The 13771-nt window shown below is 40.9% G+C and overlaps 1 protein-coding gene and 1 pseudogene across 14 annotated transcripts in view; both read left to right on the top strand.

Moving 5' to 3' along the window:
* HP1BP3 (heterochromatin protein 1 binding protein 3) overlaps positions 1-13771 on the top strand; it is a 45151-nt gene that overhangs the window by 16625 nt on the left and 14755 nt on the right. For all 13 annotated transcript variants that reach the window (XR_012512323.1, XM_074380225.1, XM_039473917.2 and 10 more), the window contains 4 exons: positions 231-390; positions 3159-3302; positions 7939-8019; positions 10265-10419. Coding sequence is in view for 12 of the 13 variants with exons in the window: in XM_074380225.1 (XP_074236326.1) it covers positions 231-390; positions 3159-3302; positions 7939-8019; positions 10265-10419 (540 nt within the window). In the remaining variant the exon portion in view is untranslated. The remainder of the gene's footprint in view (positions 1-230; positions 391-3158; positions 3303-7938; positions 8020-10264; positions 10420-13771) is intronic.
* Positions 6079-7925, top strand: LOC120365985 (peptidyl-prolyl cis-trans isomerase NIMA-interacting 4 pseudogene; annotated as a pseudogene). Its single transcript, XR_012512324.1, has one exon. The product of XR_012512324.1 is annotated as a peptidyl-prolyl cis-trans isomerase NIMA-interacting 4 pseudogene (transcript).

Below are 13771 nucleotides of genomic sequence, written 5' to 3'. Positions count from 1 at the left end.
TTATGTGACTCCTCTCTTCTGCACCTAAGAGAAAAATACCTTTTTAATTCATTTATAGTACCCAGTTTTTAAAGAGTTATTTTGTAAAATTTTGCTTATTGTGCATACCACCTTAGCCTATAAATAAATTAAAGCATTAATTTTTATTTCTTCTGGTCTTTTTCTCTTTCTGACTTTATACATCTTTCTGGAGAGTTTATCTTCTATGATAACAATTCTTTGTTTTAAAGTGAGAAAGATCAATCTAAAGAAAAGGAGAAGAAAGTGAAAAAAACAATTCCTTCCTGGGCTACCCTTTCTGCCAGCCAGCTAGCCAGGGCCCAGAAACAAACACCGATGGCTTCTTCCCCACGTCCCAAGATGGATGCAATCTTAACTGAGGCCATTAAGGCAAGTTTTTATTTCAAGCAATTTATCTTAGATTTATTATGTTCAGTTTTTTCTTATTTGGAAATGACATACTTCTGTCTAGACATCATAAATCTTGCTCTGCTTCCTAAAGGAGTTTTAAAGAGAGGGAAGTTATTATGTGTTCATGTTTTTCTAATGTAATCACATTTGGTGAACACTTAATTTTTTAAAAAATGTATACTTTTGCAAATATTTTTAACTTTAGAATTTTTAAATTCAGTTTATTGAGTAAATATAGTTTTTATTCGAAGGCTGAAAATACTAATTCATTCAAATGTTAATTCATTCAACAATCATTTAAGGACTGCCTTCCCTCTGTCGGATACCCCTGCTGGTGGTATAGAATTAATCAAGGCTAGCAAAGACCTTGTCCTTATAAATCTAATTGTTACTCAGTAACTCAAAAATGTTGAGAATTTTTGGTTAAAAAAAATCTCTAAGTTCATTTGTAAAGCTAAGTGTCTGATCTTGGTAGTGGTTTTCTTTCATACCTGAACCCTGTTACAAACACTGCTTTATCACCTAGACATTCCAAAATGCTTACAAAAATTATTCTCCTTATGATTTGCTGTAATCCATTGACCTTTCATCAGGAAAAAATCGCTATTTAAAGATGATCTTCTAATCTGACATTGCCTTTATTGTATAAGTCTTTTCACTTAATTTTCCTTTGTTTAGTTCACATGATGAGATGATATAAGGAGTTAGAACAAACCCATCTTTCAGGGACCCATTGTTAGGGTCTGAGGCAAGATTAGGAAGGCAGGGATACAGATAATTTTAACCAGAAAAAGGAAGGTGTGTATAAAAAGGAGCAGCCTCTTTGTCATTCTCAGAATGCAAGAAGATAGCACTAACACATAAACTTTAAAAGGGGTTTGCCTTCAGACCTCTTCCGCTACTCCTTCAAGACTTCTTATGCTCTCACCTCATTAAGAAAACTTCATTGGTCTAGATCACCTGACTGTAGTGAAATCTCTGGTTTGTATAGCCTCTCTTCAAGGATTTCGTTTGGTGATCGGTCAGCCTGGGTTTGAAGTAGCAGCATCATAGTGAGGATGTAAAAGGTACTAAAACTTTAAAATAGTGAAACAAAAAATTAAAACAGTATCAATTTGGCTTAAAGAATGGTTTGAATATGATTGTGCGTTATTTATACAGATGATGTATATATATGGATAATGTGTATTCCATGCAGTATGTCAAATTATTGTTTCAGACCACAAATACGGTTTTCTGTATCAAACAAATCATGATGTCTACTTCCATCTCACTGTCAGATTGGTGGAGCAAAAGATTATTTGTTTGAGCATTGGGGTTCTTTTCTGCTTGGTTTTCTTTGCTTTGTGTTTTCTTATAAGATCAAGAGTAAAAATCAATAGGTCATTAATAATAGTGCAGAGACGTAGACTTGAATTATATGATCCACATTAATACAACTTGTTTTGTGTTGTACAATCTATTCTGGACTGTTACTAAAAATAACCTGTGAGTTATTTTTCTTTGTTGTCAAAATGTATAAAAACATCAACAAAATTTTTATCCAGTGAGAGTAAGTTCATTTAATAGACAACATGGCAGTACAGAATTGATGGACTGGCCCATTAAATGACAGATGCTACTTCTGTGTGCTTCAAAATGTAAAGTGTTTGATTTGATGACAATGACCAGTTGGAAAACAGAATTTTAAGCATTTGAAAAAAATATTTACTGCCTTTGTAATTCTTTGAGTTGCATTAGTCAAATGGAGGATGCGTAAAATAGGATGGAAATGGAAGAGGGCACATTAAATTCAAATAGAATACCTTCACTATTACCCAAAACTCTCCTTCAGGACTTTGCCATCTGTAAACCGATTTTTATGCCATTTGTTCATATTGTCTTGATTCTTCTCTCTGCTGACATTCATATGAAGCAGGCCTCCCCAAACTCTTTACACAGGGGGCCAGTTCACTGTCCCTCAGACCGTTGGAGGGCCGCCACATACTGTGCTCTTCTCACTGACCACCAATGAAAGAGGTGCCCCTTCCTGAGGTGCGGCGGGGGGCCGGATAAATGGCCTCAGGGGGCCACATGCGGCCCGTGGGCCGCAGTTTGGGGACGCCTGATATAAAGCCTTCAGGGAAATATTGATCCTGGCATGCTCATTTCTTAAGCTTATACCTTAAAATGGACCAGATCTGTGATCCTGTAATTCAGGCGTCCCCAAACTATGGCCCAAGGGCCGCATGCGGTCCCCTGAGGCCATCTATCCGGCCCCCTGCCGCACTTCAGGAAGGGGCACCTCTTTCATTGGTGGTCAGTGAGAGGAGCACAGTATGTGACGGCCCTCCAATGGTCTGAGGGACAGTGAACTGGCCCCCTGTGTAAAAAGTTTGGGGACGCCTGCTGTAATTGATAGGTTTGTTCTGCTTCTCTCATTTTGATGCCAGAGATCTGTCTTCTAAATATAGAATGGAATTAAAATGGAAAGAGGTTCTTTGTTATATATAGAATGTTCATGTTTAGTATATGGTCTTTCAGGCTGTTTTGAACAATTTAAATTTGTAGCAGAAATATTAGTAATTCTGTTATATCTCCACAGCCATTATAAATTGAAGTCTTCTGAAGTTCATTCTTCCCTACCATTTTTATCATCCATTATTAAGTTCACTTCCAAAATAATTTATTTTGAAAGTATATGTCAGACTCTGTATCTAATAAAAAACAACTGATTTAATGTATATGGTTTGATAAATTTTTTCTAGGCTTGCTTCCAGAAGAGTGGTGCATCAGTAGTTGCTATTCGAAAATACATCATCCATAAGTATCCTTCTCTGGAGCTGGAGAGAAGGGGTTATCTCCTTAAACAAGCACTGAAAAGAGAATTAAATAGAGGAGTCATCAAACAGGTATTACACAGTTGTTAGTAATAAGATCATGTCATTGTGTATTGGCTTTAAGTCTATAGTTAGTAACATATAGGCTTTTTGTGTCTTTTTTGTTAAAAATAGGTTGTATGATGATGAAATTGCTTAAGTTTAACCTGTTTGAATTATCTGAGGCTAGGTTTTGAAAACGTTGGTGCCATTAAGATAGTGTAAGTTTTTTCTAGCTTACTTTGCTCTTAATTGAATTTTCCTTTGGGGACTGCTTGCGCTTGAAATTATGTAGCACCGAACATGAAAAGAGGTAAGGAATCCTACTACTGAAACAGCAGAAATGGGGCTAAGCATGTTGGCTTACGCCTGTAGTCCCAGCACTTTTGGAGGCTGAGTTGGGAGGATCACTTGAGCCCAGGAGTTTGAAACCAGCCTGGGCAATGTAGCAAAACCCCTTCTCTACAAAAAAATACAAAATAGCAGGATGTGGTGGCATGTGCCAGTCCACCCTATGTATAGCCCCAGCTACTCGGGAGGCAGAGGCAGGTGAACCGCTTGAGCCTGGGAAGCTCAAGACTATAGTAAGCTAGGATCTCACCATTCCAGCCTCAGTAAAAGTGAGACCCTGTCTGAAAAAAAAAAAAAAAATAGCAAATATGATAATTGCCCTTGTCTTAGGTTTGTTTCCTTTAAAGTCTAACTTATATGCTAGATTTCTTACTATTAATTTTTAGCTTTGCAAATATGCTTACCCTAGTTGATTAGTATCTAAACTATTAAAGCCTGTTAGGAGTATCAGAGAAGCCTGAGTGAAATGTGACTAGTAGTGGAACCAATGTTGATTTCAGGCATAAATCCACTTTACCTTGCATAGTGCATGGAGGTTTAGAACCGTAGAAATCTTAAGCTAGAATGAACTTTATCTTATGTTACACTCTTCAGAAGTCCAGAGTGATGAGATAACTAACTACTGATACATCATGGTAGTAGCAAAGATTTTTAAAATCTAGTTCACCACATTCCTAGAGTCTTGTTGCCTTTTTTCTATGCCTCCCTGCCTGTTTGATCAGTATAGAATTCTGTGCCACTTAGGCATATAAACTCTGCTTAGGGACTTTCAACTAGTACTTAATTCCACAAATAACGTCTTGTCTCCTATGTGCCAGTTGCCTGGATGTCTGTCAGTGAATAAAACATATTCTTGCTGTGTGGAGCTTAGAGTCTGGCTTTTTCAAAATGTAAAACTGATAATTAAACAGCCTTTAAAATTGTCACTGATAGCGTGGTGCAGTGGCTCATGCCTGTAATCCCAGCACTCTGGGAAGCTGAAGTGGGAGGGTTGCTTCATGCCAGGAGTTTGAGACCAGCCTTGGCAACACAGCGAGGTGAGGCACTGTCTCTACAAAAAAAAATTACTTCTTTATTGTATTTTATTTTACTTTTTGAGGCAGGATCTCACTTTGGCCGAGGCTGGGGTGCAGAGGTGCAATCTTGGCTCACTGCAACCTCTACCCACTGGGCTCCAGTGGTCCTTCCACCTGGGCTTCCCAAGTATGTGGGACTAGGTGTGCACCACCACACCCAGTTAATTTTTGTATTCTTTGTGGAGACAAGGTTTTGCCATGTTGCCCAGGCTGGTCTCTAGCTCTTGGACCCAAGTGATTCATCTGCCTCAGCCTCCCAAAGTGCTGAGATTACATATATGAGCCACCACTCCCAGCCTTTACAAAAAATTTAAAAATTAGCCAAATGTAGGGGTGCATGCCTGCAGTCCCAACTCAGGAGGCTGAGGCAGGAGGATCACTTGAGTTGAGGCTGCAATGAGCTATGGTTATGCCACTGCACTCCACCATGTATGACACAGAAAGACCCTGTCTCTAAAATAAAACAAAATGATCATTGATTAAAAGGTCTTACCTAGTTAGTATAATTATTAGAGCCAAGGACTTATCCTATAACACAGTATATGTCAGCATAGCTTATGCGATAGCCTCATGTTTTAGTTTATGACCTGTTCTAGCCTACATAGCCTGACCACCCTGTTTGATGCTTAAACAACTCTTAATAGGCTCAAAGCATTTCAGCTTGATTGCTACATTGATAGCAGTGTGGGTAAAATTAAGCTGTGGAGTACTTTGACTATTGTGAATCAACATTTTTTTTTTTTTTTTTTTTTTTGAGATGAAGTCTCCCTCTGTTACCCAAGCTGGAGTACAGTGGCGTGATACCATCTCATTATACTCTGCCTCCCGTGTTCAAACATTTCTCCTGCCTTAGCCTCCTGAGTAGCTGGGATTACAGGTACCTGCCACCTTACCTGGCTAATTTTTTGTATTTTTAGTGGAGATAGGGTTGCACTTTGTTGGTCAGGCTGGTCTCAGACTCTTGACCTCAAGTCATTTGCCCACCTTGGCCTCCCCAAGTGCTGGGATTGCAGGAATGAACCACCGCTGGCCTATTGTGAATCAACTTTAAAACTTTATGAAAGTGCTTGTGAACTGGAAATATGTGGCAAAACTTACATACCTTTTTGTGCAGTGTCTAGAAAATTGTTAGATAACCTTTCCCATAAGGAATAATGTGTCCCTGGTAAACTGGGAAATCACGTGGCCTAAGACTAAATAGGCTCTAAACTTTTTCCAAGGAGCTTTTAAAGACAGTGAGGACTAGGCTGGACGTGGTGGCTCACACCTATAATTTCAGCACTTTGGGAGGCCGAGGCGGGTGGATCACGAGGTCAAGAGATCGAGACCATCCTGGTCAACAAGGTGAAACCCCATCTCTACTAAAAATACAAAAATTAGGCCGGGCGCGGTGGCTCAAGCCTGTAATCCCAGCACTTTGGGAGGCCGAGGCGGGTGGATCACGAGGTCGAGAGATCGAGACCATCCTGGTCAACATGGTGAAACCCTGTCTCTACTAGAAATACAAAAAAAAGTCAGAGTTCAACAGCAGGTTTCCAAGATGCCGCCCAAAGGAAAAAGTGGTTCTGGAAAAGCGGGGAAAGGGGGAGCAGCCTCTGGGAGTGACAGTGCTGACAAGAAGGCTCAAGGTCCCAAAGGTGGTGGCAATGCAGTAAAGGTCAGACACATTCTATGTGAAAAACATGGCAAAATCATGGAAGCCATGGAAAAGTTAAAGTCTGGGATGAGATTCAATGAAGTGGCTGCACAATATAGTGAAGATAAAGCCAGGCAAGGGGGCGACTTGGGTTGGATGACCAGAGGGTCCATGGTGGGACCATTTCAAGAAGCAGCATTTGCCTTGCCTGTAAGTGGGATGGATAAGCCTGTGTTTACAGACCCACCAGTTAAGACAAAATTTGGATATCATATTATGGTTGAAGGAAGAAAATAAAATCATATGAAAGACTGAAAAAAAAAAAAAAACTAGCTGGGCATGGTGGCACGTGCCTGTAATCCCAGCTACTCAGGAGGCTGAGGCAGGAGAATTGCCTGAGCCCAGGAGGCGGAGGTTGCGGTGAGCCGAGATCGCGCCATTGCACTCCAGCCTGGGTAACGAGCGAAACTCCGTCTCAAAAAAAAAAAAAAAAAAATTAGCTGGGCATGGTGGCACGTGCCTGTAGTCCAGCTACTCAGGAGGCTGAGGCAGGAGAATTGCTTGAAACTAGGAGGCGGAGGTTGCGGTGAGCTGACATCGTGCCATTGCACTCCAGCCTGGGTAACAAGAGCAAAACTCCGTCTCAAAAAGAAAAAAGAAAAAATCACGAGGTCAAGAGATCAAGACCATCCTGGTCAACATGGTGAAACCCCGTCTCTACTAAAAATACAAAAAATTAGCTGGGCATGGTGGTGTGTGCCTGTAATCCCAGCTACTCAGGAGGCTGAGGCAGGAGAATTGCCTGAACCCAGGAGGCGGAGGTTGCGGTGAGCCGAGATCGCGCCATTGCACTCCAGCCTGGGTAACAAGAGTGAAACTCCGCCTCAAAAAAAGAAAAAAGAAAAAGAAAAAAAAAAGACAGTGAAGCCTTTTCTTATTTTTCTCAGAGATTATGTCCCTTCCTTCTGTGTGACATTTTTGCTTTTTTAATTTTGTTGTGAAAGTTTTGTTTTTTTTTTTTTTTTTTTGAGATGGAGTCTTGCTCTGTCACCCAGGCTATAAGTGCAGTGGTGTGATCTCAGCTCACTGCAACCTCTACTTCGCGGGTTCAAGCAATTCTCCTGCCTCAGCTTCCTGAGTAGCTGGGACTACAGGCGCCCACCACCACACCCAGCTAAATTTTTTGTATTTTTAGTAGAGATGGGGTTTCATTATGTTGGCCAGGCTGGTCTTGAACTGACCTTGAGATCCGCCTGCCTCAACCTCCCGTAGTGCTGGGATTACAGGCATGAGCCACTGTGCCTAGCCTTGTTTGAAAGTTTTTAATAGATTAACCTGGTATCACAATAACGGTCTTCTCAAAGTTTTGTGGATGAGAAAACAAAAGCTCAGAGCCTTAACTGGATTGTCCAGTATTGCTAAGCATCAGCTAGTTGGTACTGTAAAGGAGCTTTCATCTGAAATCTTTGGACTCTTGACTGTCTGCTCTTTCTTCTCTGAAGAATTAAACAGCACTTTATATTGGCTCTTGCAGCACTGTCATTTCCTTAGCCTATCATATAGTTATGAATACTAGAATAACAAAATAAAAATTACTTTACTTTAGGTTAAAGGAAAAGGTGCTTCTGGAAGTTTTGTTGTGGTTCAGAAATCAAGAAAAACACCTCCGAAATCCAGAAACAGAAAGGTAAGACATCTGTACCACAGTTTGAGTGCTGTGGAGCTGTTACTGATACTAAAAATAGCAACACTCATTGAGTGTTTGCTATGTGTCTGGCACTATGCAAAGTTCAGCCTTTCTGCTAAGATCTAGAGAGGTTATAAATAATTTGTTCATTTAGTCAGTAGAACAGCCAGGATGCAGATCTAAGCAGTCCAACCTGGTTAAGCCTATGCTCTTAAGTGCCTTACATTAAATTATGAGCAGCTATATGAATTATACTCCTTTTTGTGAAATATCTTTTAAACTAGAAGAGAGTACTTAATTTTTTTTTTTTTAAGATGTAATCTTACTCTGTTTCCCAGGCTGGAGTGCAGTGGCATTATCTTGGCTTGCTGCCACTTCCGCCTCCTGGATTCAAGTGATTTTCCTGCCTCAGCCTCCCAGTAGCTAGGACTACTACAGGCATGTGTTACCACGCCCAGCTAATGTTTGTATTTTTATACAGAAGGAATTTCACTCTCTTGACCAGGCTGGTCTCCCAACTCCTGGCTTTAGGTGATCCACCTGCCTCGGCCTCCCAGAGTGCTGGGATTATAGGCGTGAGCCACTGGTGCCCAACCTAAAAGTACATTTTTACCTAATACTAGACCCCAAAACTGCACCCAGATCCAGTTTTTCTTCCTGTTTGTATAAATACTAACATTCTTCTCCCAACACATTAACTTCATTTGTGTAAAATATTCCTGCAGTAATCAAGTGAAATGTCTTGTACTCATATCAGAAATTGAAATAATATTTTTCTACACTTTTTTTTAATAACTCTGAAGCTTTTAATCCTTTTTTTTTTTTTTTTTTGAGACGGGAGTTTCGCTCTTGTTACCCAGGCTGGAGTGCAATGGCGCAATCTCGGCTCACCGCAACCTCCGCTTCCTAGATTCAGGCAATTCTCCTGGCTCAGCCTCCTGAGTAGCTGGGATTACAGGCACGTGCCACCATGCCCAGCTAATTTTTTTGTATTTTTAGTAGAGACGGGGTTTCACCATGTTGACCGGGATGGTCTCGATCTCTTGACCTTGTGATCCACCCGCCTCGGCCTCCCAAAGTGCTGGGATTACAGGCTTGAGCCACCGCGCCCGGCTTTAATCCTTTTTTGATAGACTTTGCAAACACTTTCTTTTTTTTTCTTTTTTGAGATAGAGTCTTGCTCTGTTGCCCAGGCTGGAGTACAATGATGTGATCTCTGCTCACTGACTTACAGATTCAAATGATTCTCCTGCCTCAGCCTCCTGAGTTGCTGGGATTACAGGCATGTGCCACCATGCCCAGCTAATTTTTGTATTTTTAGTAGAGGTCTTTCTCTGTTGGTCAGGCTGGTCTCAAACTTCTGACCTCGTGATCTGCCTGCCTCGGCCTCCCAAAGTGCTGGGATTACAGGCATGAGCCATCCTGGCCGGCCCAAAACACTTTCAAAATGAACTATACGTATTTCTTTGTTATTGAAGGCCAAAAATAAATTAGGACTTTTAAAGTCTGCATTCCTTTTTTGGCCTTGCTGCCCGAGCTGTAGTGCAGTGGCATAATCTTGGTTCACTGAAACCTCCTCTTTCCGGGTTCAAGCGATTCTCCTGCCTCAGCCTCATGAGCAGCTAGGATTACAGGCACATGCCACCATGCCTGGCTAATTTCATATTCTTAGTAGAGACAGGGTTCCACCATTTTGGCCATACTGGTCTCAAACTTATGACCTCAGGTGATCCACCCTCCTTGGTCTCCTAAGTTTCCGGGATTACAGGCATGAGCCACTACGCCCAGCTGTTTTTTCTTTTCGTTTCTTTTTTTTTTTTTGGTTTGTTTGTTTTTGTTTTTTGAGATGGAATCTTCCTCTGTCATCCAAGCTGGAGTAGTATGGTGGCTCCATCTTGGCTCACTGCAACCTCCACCTCCTGGGTTCAAGAATTTCTTGTGCCTTAGCCTCCCAAGTAGCTGGGCTTACAAGCGCTCGCTACCACACTTGGCTAATGTTTGTATTTTTAGTAGAGAGGGTTTCACCATGTTGGCCAGGCTGATCTTGAACTCTGACCTCAAGTGATCTATCTACCTTGGCCTCCCAAAAGTTCTGGGATTACAGATGTGAGCCACCACACCCAGCTTTTATATGTATTTTTAATGGTCTCAAGTAAAAAGTTTAATCAGCTAAGGAAAGCCCTTGAGTTATATGTAGAAACATTTATATTGTGTAATGATCATAATTTTTGATATTACATTTCAGAATAGGAGCTCTGCAGTGGATCCAGAACCACAAGTAAAATTGGAGGATGTCCTCCCACTGGCCTTTACTCGCCTTTGTGAACCTAAAGAAGCTTCCTACAGTCTCATCAGGAAATATGTGTCTCAGTATTATCCTAAGCTTAGAGTGGACATCAGGTATGAGCCATTGACCTGGACTTTAAAACATGGTGTATTACTTCCTTTAGCTCCCTTTTCATGAGAAAGGAGATAAATTACACTGAAGAAGGATTACTTTTAGCTAAGAAGAAACCTTTTTTGTTGGTTTTATTTTTTTGCCTTGTTATGTTTTTCTTTTCATGTTTTCATATGGGTTTTTTTTGTTTTTTTTTTTTTTTTTTTTTTTTTTTTTTTTTTTTTTTAGACAGAGCTTTGCTCTTGTCACCCAGACTGGAATGCAGTCTGGCTCACTGCAACTTCCGCCTCCAGGTAGCTGGGACCCCAGATGCCTGCCACCACGCCCAGCTAATTTTTATTTTTAGTAGAGCTGAGGTTTCACCATGTTGGCCAGGCTGGCTCAAATGCCTGAACTCAAGTGATCCACCGTCCTTGGCCTCCCAAAATTGCTGGTATTACAAGCATGAGCCACTGTGCCTGGCCTTTTTTTTTTTTTTTTTTTTTTTTTTTTAATGACATATCACTTTTGTTGCCTAGGCTGGAGTGCATTGCATAATCTTGGCTCACTGCAGCCTTTACCTCCCAGATTCAAGCAATTCTCCTGCCTCAGCTTCCCAAATAGCTGGGGACTATACGCATCTACCATCATTCCTGGCCTTTTTTTTTTTTTTTTTAACCCAAATCTTAATGTTCCTTTTTAAGATCCTGGTAGAGAAACCCTATTAATGTTGTCAGCTGTTAAGATAATTAATATTGAACTCTGTGTTTTCTCAGATACTAAATATCTTAACAGCTGACAACATTAAAAGAGTTACTCTACCAGGGTTTCAAAAAAAAAAAATGAGGCTGGGTATGGTGGCAGGCACCTATAGTCCCAGCTACTCGGGGAGCTGAGGCAGGAAAATCGATTGAACCCAGGAGGTGGAGTTTGCAGTGAGCTAAGATTGTACTATTGCACTCCAGTCTGGGGACCAAGAGTGAGATTCCATCTCAAAAAAGAAAACATAAAAGTAAAAAGGAGTATAGACTTTAAAGGTCCAAATTTATTCTTAGCCTTCAGTAACAAAGAATGAAGTCCAGCACCAGAAAGTAATGCATAAAGTTCATTTCGAAAGTGTTTGAAAAATTGGAAAAAAAAGACAAAAAGCTACAGTTGTTAAAAAAAAAGTGTAGAAATGTGCCGTGCACGGTGGCTCAAGCCTGTAATCCCAGCACTTTGGGAGGCCGAGGTGGGTGGATCACGAGGTCGAGAGATCGAGACCATCCTGGTCAACATGGTGAAACCCCGTCTCTACTAAAAGTGCAAAAAATTAGCTGGGCATGGTGCCACGTGCCTGTAATCCCAGCTACTCAGGAGGCTGAGGCAGGAGAATTGCCTGAGCCCAGGAGGCGGAGGTTGCGGTGAGCCGAGATCGCGCCATTGCACTCCAGCCTGGGTAACAAGGGCGAAACTCTGTCTCAAAAAAAAAAAAAGTATAGAAAAATGCTTTTTCAATTTCTGATAAAAATGAGCATAAAGCCGGGCGCGGTGGCTCAAGCCTGTAAATCCTAGTACTTTGGGAGGCCGAGGCGGGTGGATCACGAGGTCAAGAGATCGAGACCATCCCGGTCAACATGGTGAAACCCCGTCTCTACTAAAAATACAAAAAATTAGCTGGGCATGGTGGTGCGTGCCTGTAATCCCAGCTACTCAGGAGGCTGAGACAGTAGAATTGCCTAAACCCAGGAAGCGGAGGTTGCGGTGAGCTGAGATCGCGCCATTGCACTCCAGCCTGGGTAACAAGAGCGAAACTCTGTCTCAAAAAAAAAAAAAAATAGCATAAGACATTTCATTTTATTGTAGAAATACTTTACACAAATGAAATTATATTTGTTGGAGAGAAGAATGTTAGTATTTACAAAAACAAAAAGAAAAATTGGATCTGGGTACAGTTTTGGGGTCTAGTATTAGATAAAAATGTACTTTTAGGCTGAGCACGGTGGCTCACACCTATAATCCTAGCACTCTCGAAAGAGTGCGATTCCATCTCAAAAAACAAAACATTATATATACATATGTGATCTATACTTATATACATATAAACATAATATATATGTCGTGAGAATCCAGGCTTCAGTAACATCTGTACACAGAGATAGCATAATGTCTTCATCATTTACACATGCAGCATGAAATTCTGAGATAATTTTGTTAGTAATTCTTCTGTAAAATTTGCCACTTAACGTCTTGACAGATCATTTAGATTGTCACATTTGCTCAATTCTAGATTTATACAGATATATCAATTTGTTTAAATTTGTAATTCGTAGACTTTGAGGGTGTTTGTGTCAGATGATTTCTAGAAAATTATGTTTAATCCAGAGTTCTTTCTACAGAAGACTACTGTATTGAATGCACATTGTCCTGTTTAACTAAGTTAGTTTCTAGCATTACTGAGCCATACAATTAGAATTGCTGAAGTTTCTGTCCAGAAGCCACATTTTCAGAAAATCAGTAGTGGCCATCAGAGTGCTGAATTAAAGAGGCAGTCAAATAGTGCAAAAGAAGAGGGAATTATAGAAGCAGAAAGTTATAAATTAATGTGCTCATATTTTCATGCTTCTTATATGCTGAGTATAGTGGTTAGTAGTCAGACACAATCGTGGATCAAAAATGTGTTGTATGATGTATTTAAAGATGGAAACATGCCAGGCGTGGTGGCTCACGCCTGTAATCCCAGCACTTTGGGAGGCTGAGGTGGGTGGATCACAAGGTCAGGAGTTCGAGACCAGCCTGGCCAATATAGTGAAACCCCACCTCTACTGAAAATAGAAAAATTAGCCGGGCATGGTGGCGGGCACCTGTAGTCTCAGCTACACAGGAGGCTGAGGCAGTAGAATTGCTTGAACCCGGGAGGTGGAGGTTGCAGTGAGCCAAGATTGCGCCATTTCACTTCAGCCTGGGCGACAAAATGGGACTTTGTCTTAAACAAAAATTTTTATTTAATTAAAAAAAAAAAAGATGGAAACATGTTTCACTGTTCTTTCTTCAATAAAGAATAGAGTTTATTTGGCTCATGTTACTGCAGGCTGTACAAGAAGCATAGGGCAGTAATCTGCTTCTAGTAAGGGCCTCAGGAAACTTAGCAGGAGGAGGAGCTGTCATATGGCAAGAAAGGGAATGAGAGAGAAGGGAAAAGTGCCACAGTCTTAACCAGATCTCATATACTTTTCTTTTTTTTTTTTTTTGAGATGGAGTCTTTTCGCCCTAGCTGGAGTGCAATGGTGCGATCTCGGTTCACTGCAACCTCCACCTGTGGGTTCTAGCGATTCTCCTGTCTCAGCTGGGATTATAGGCGCCTGCCACCACGCCAGGCTAATTTTTTTGTATTTT

Source organism: Saimiri boliviensis, chromosome 11 (genome assembly GCF_048565385.1).
Source record: "Saimiri boliviensis isolate mSaiBol1 chromosome 11, mSaiBol1.pri, whole genome shotgun sequence".
Taxonomy (NCBI): domain Eukaryota; kingdom Metazoa; phylum Chordata; class Mammalia; order Primates; family Cebidae; genus Saimiri; species Saimiri boliviensis.
The sequence above is the reverse complement of the archived record's forward strand: the minus strand, read 5'-3'. Positions and strand labels throughout refer to the sequence as shown.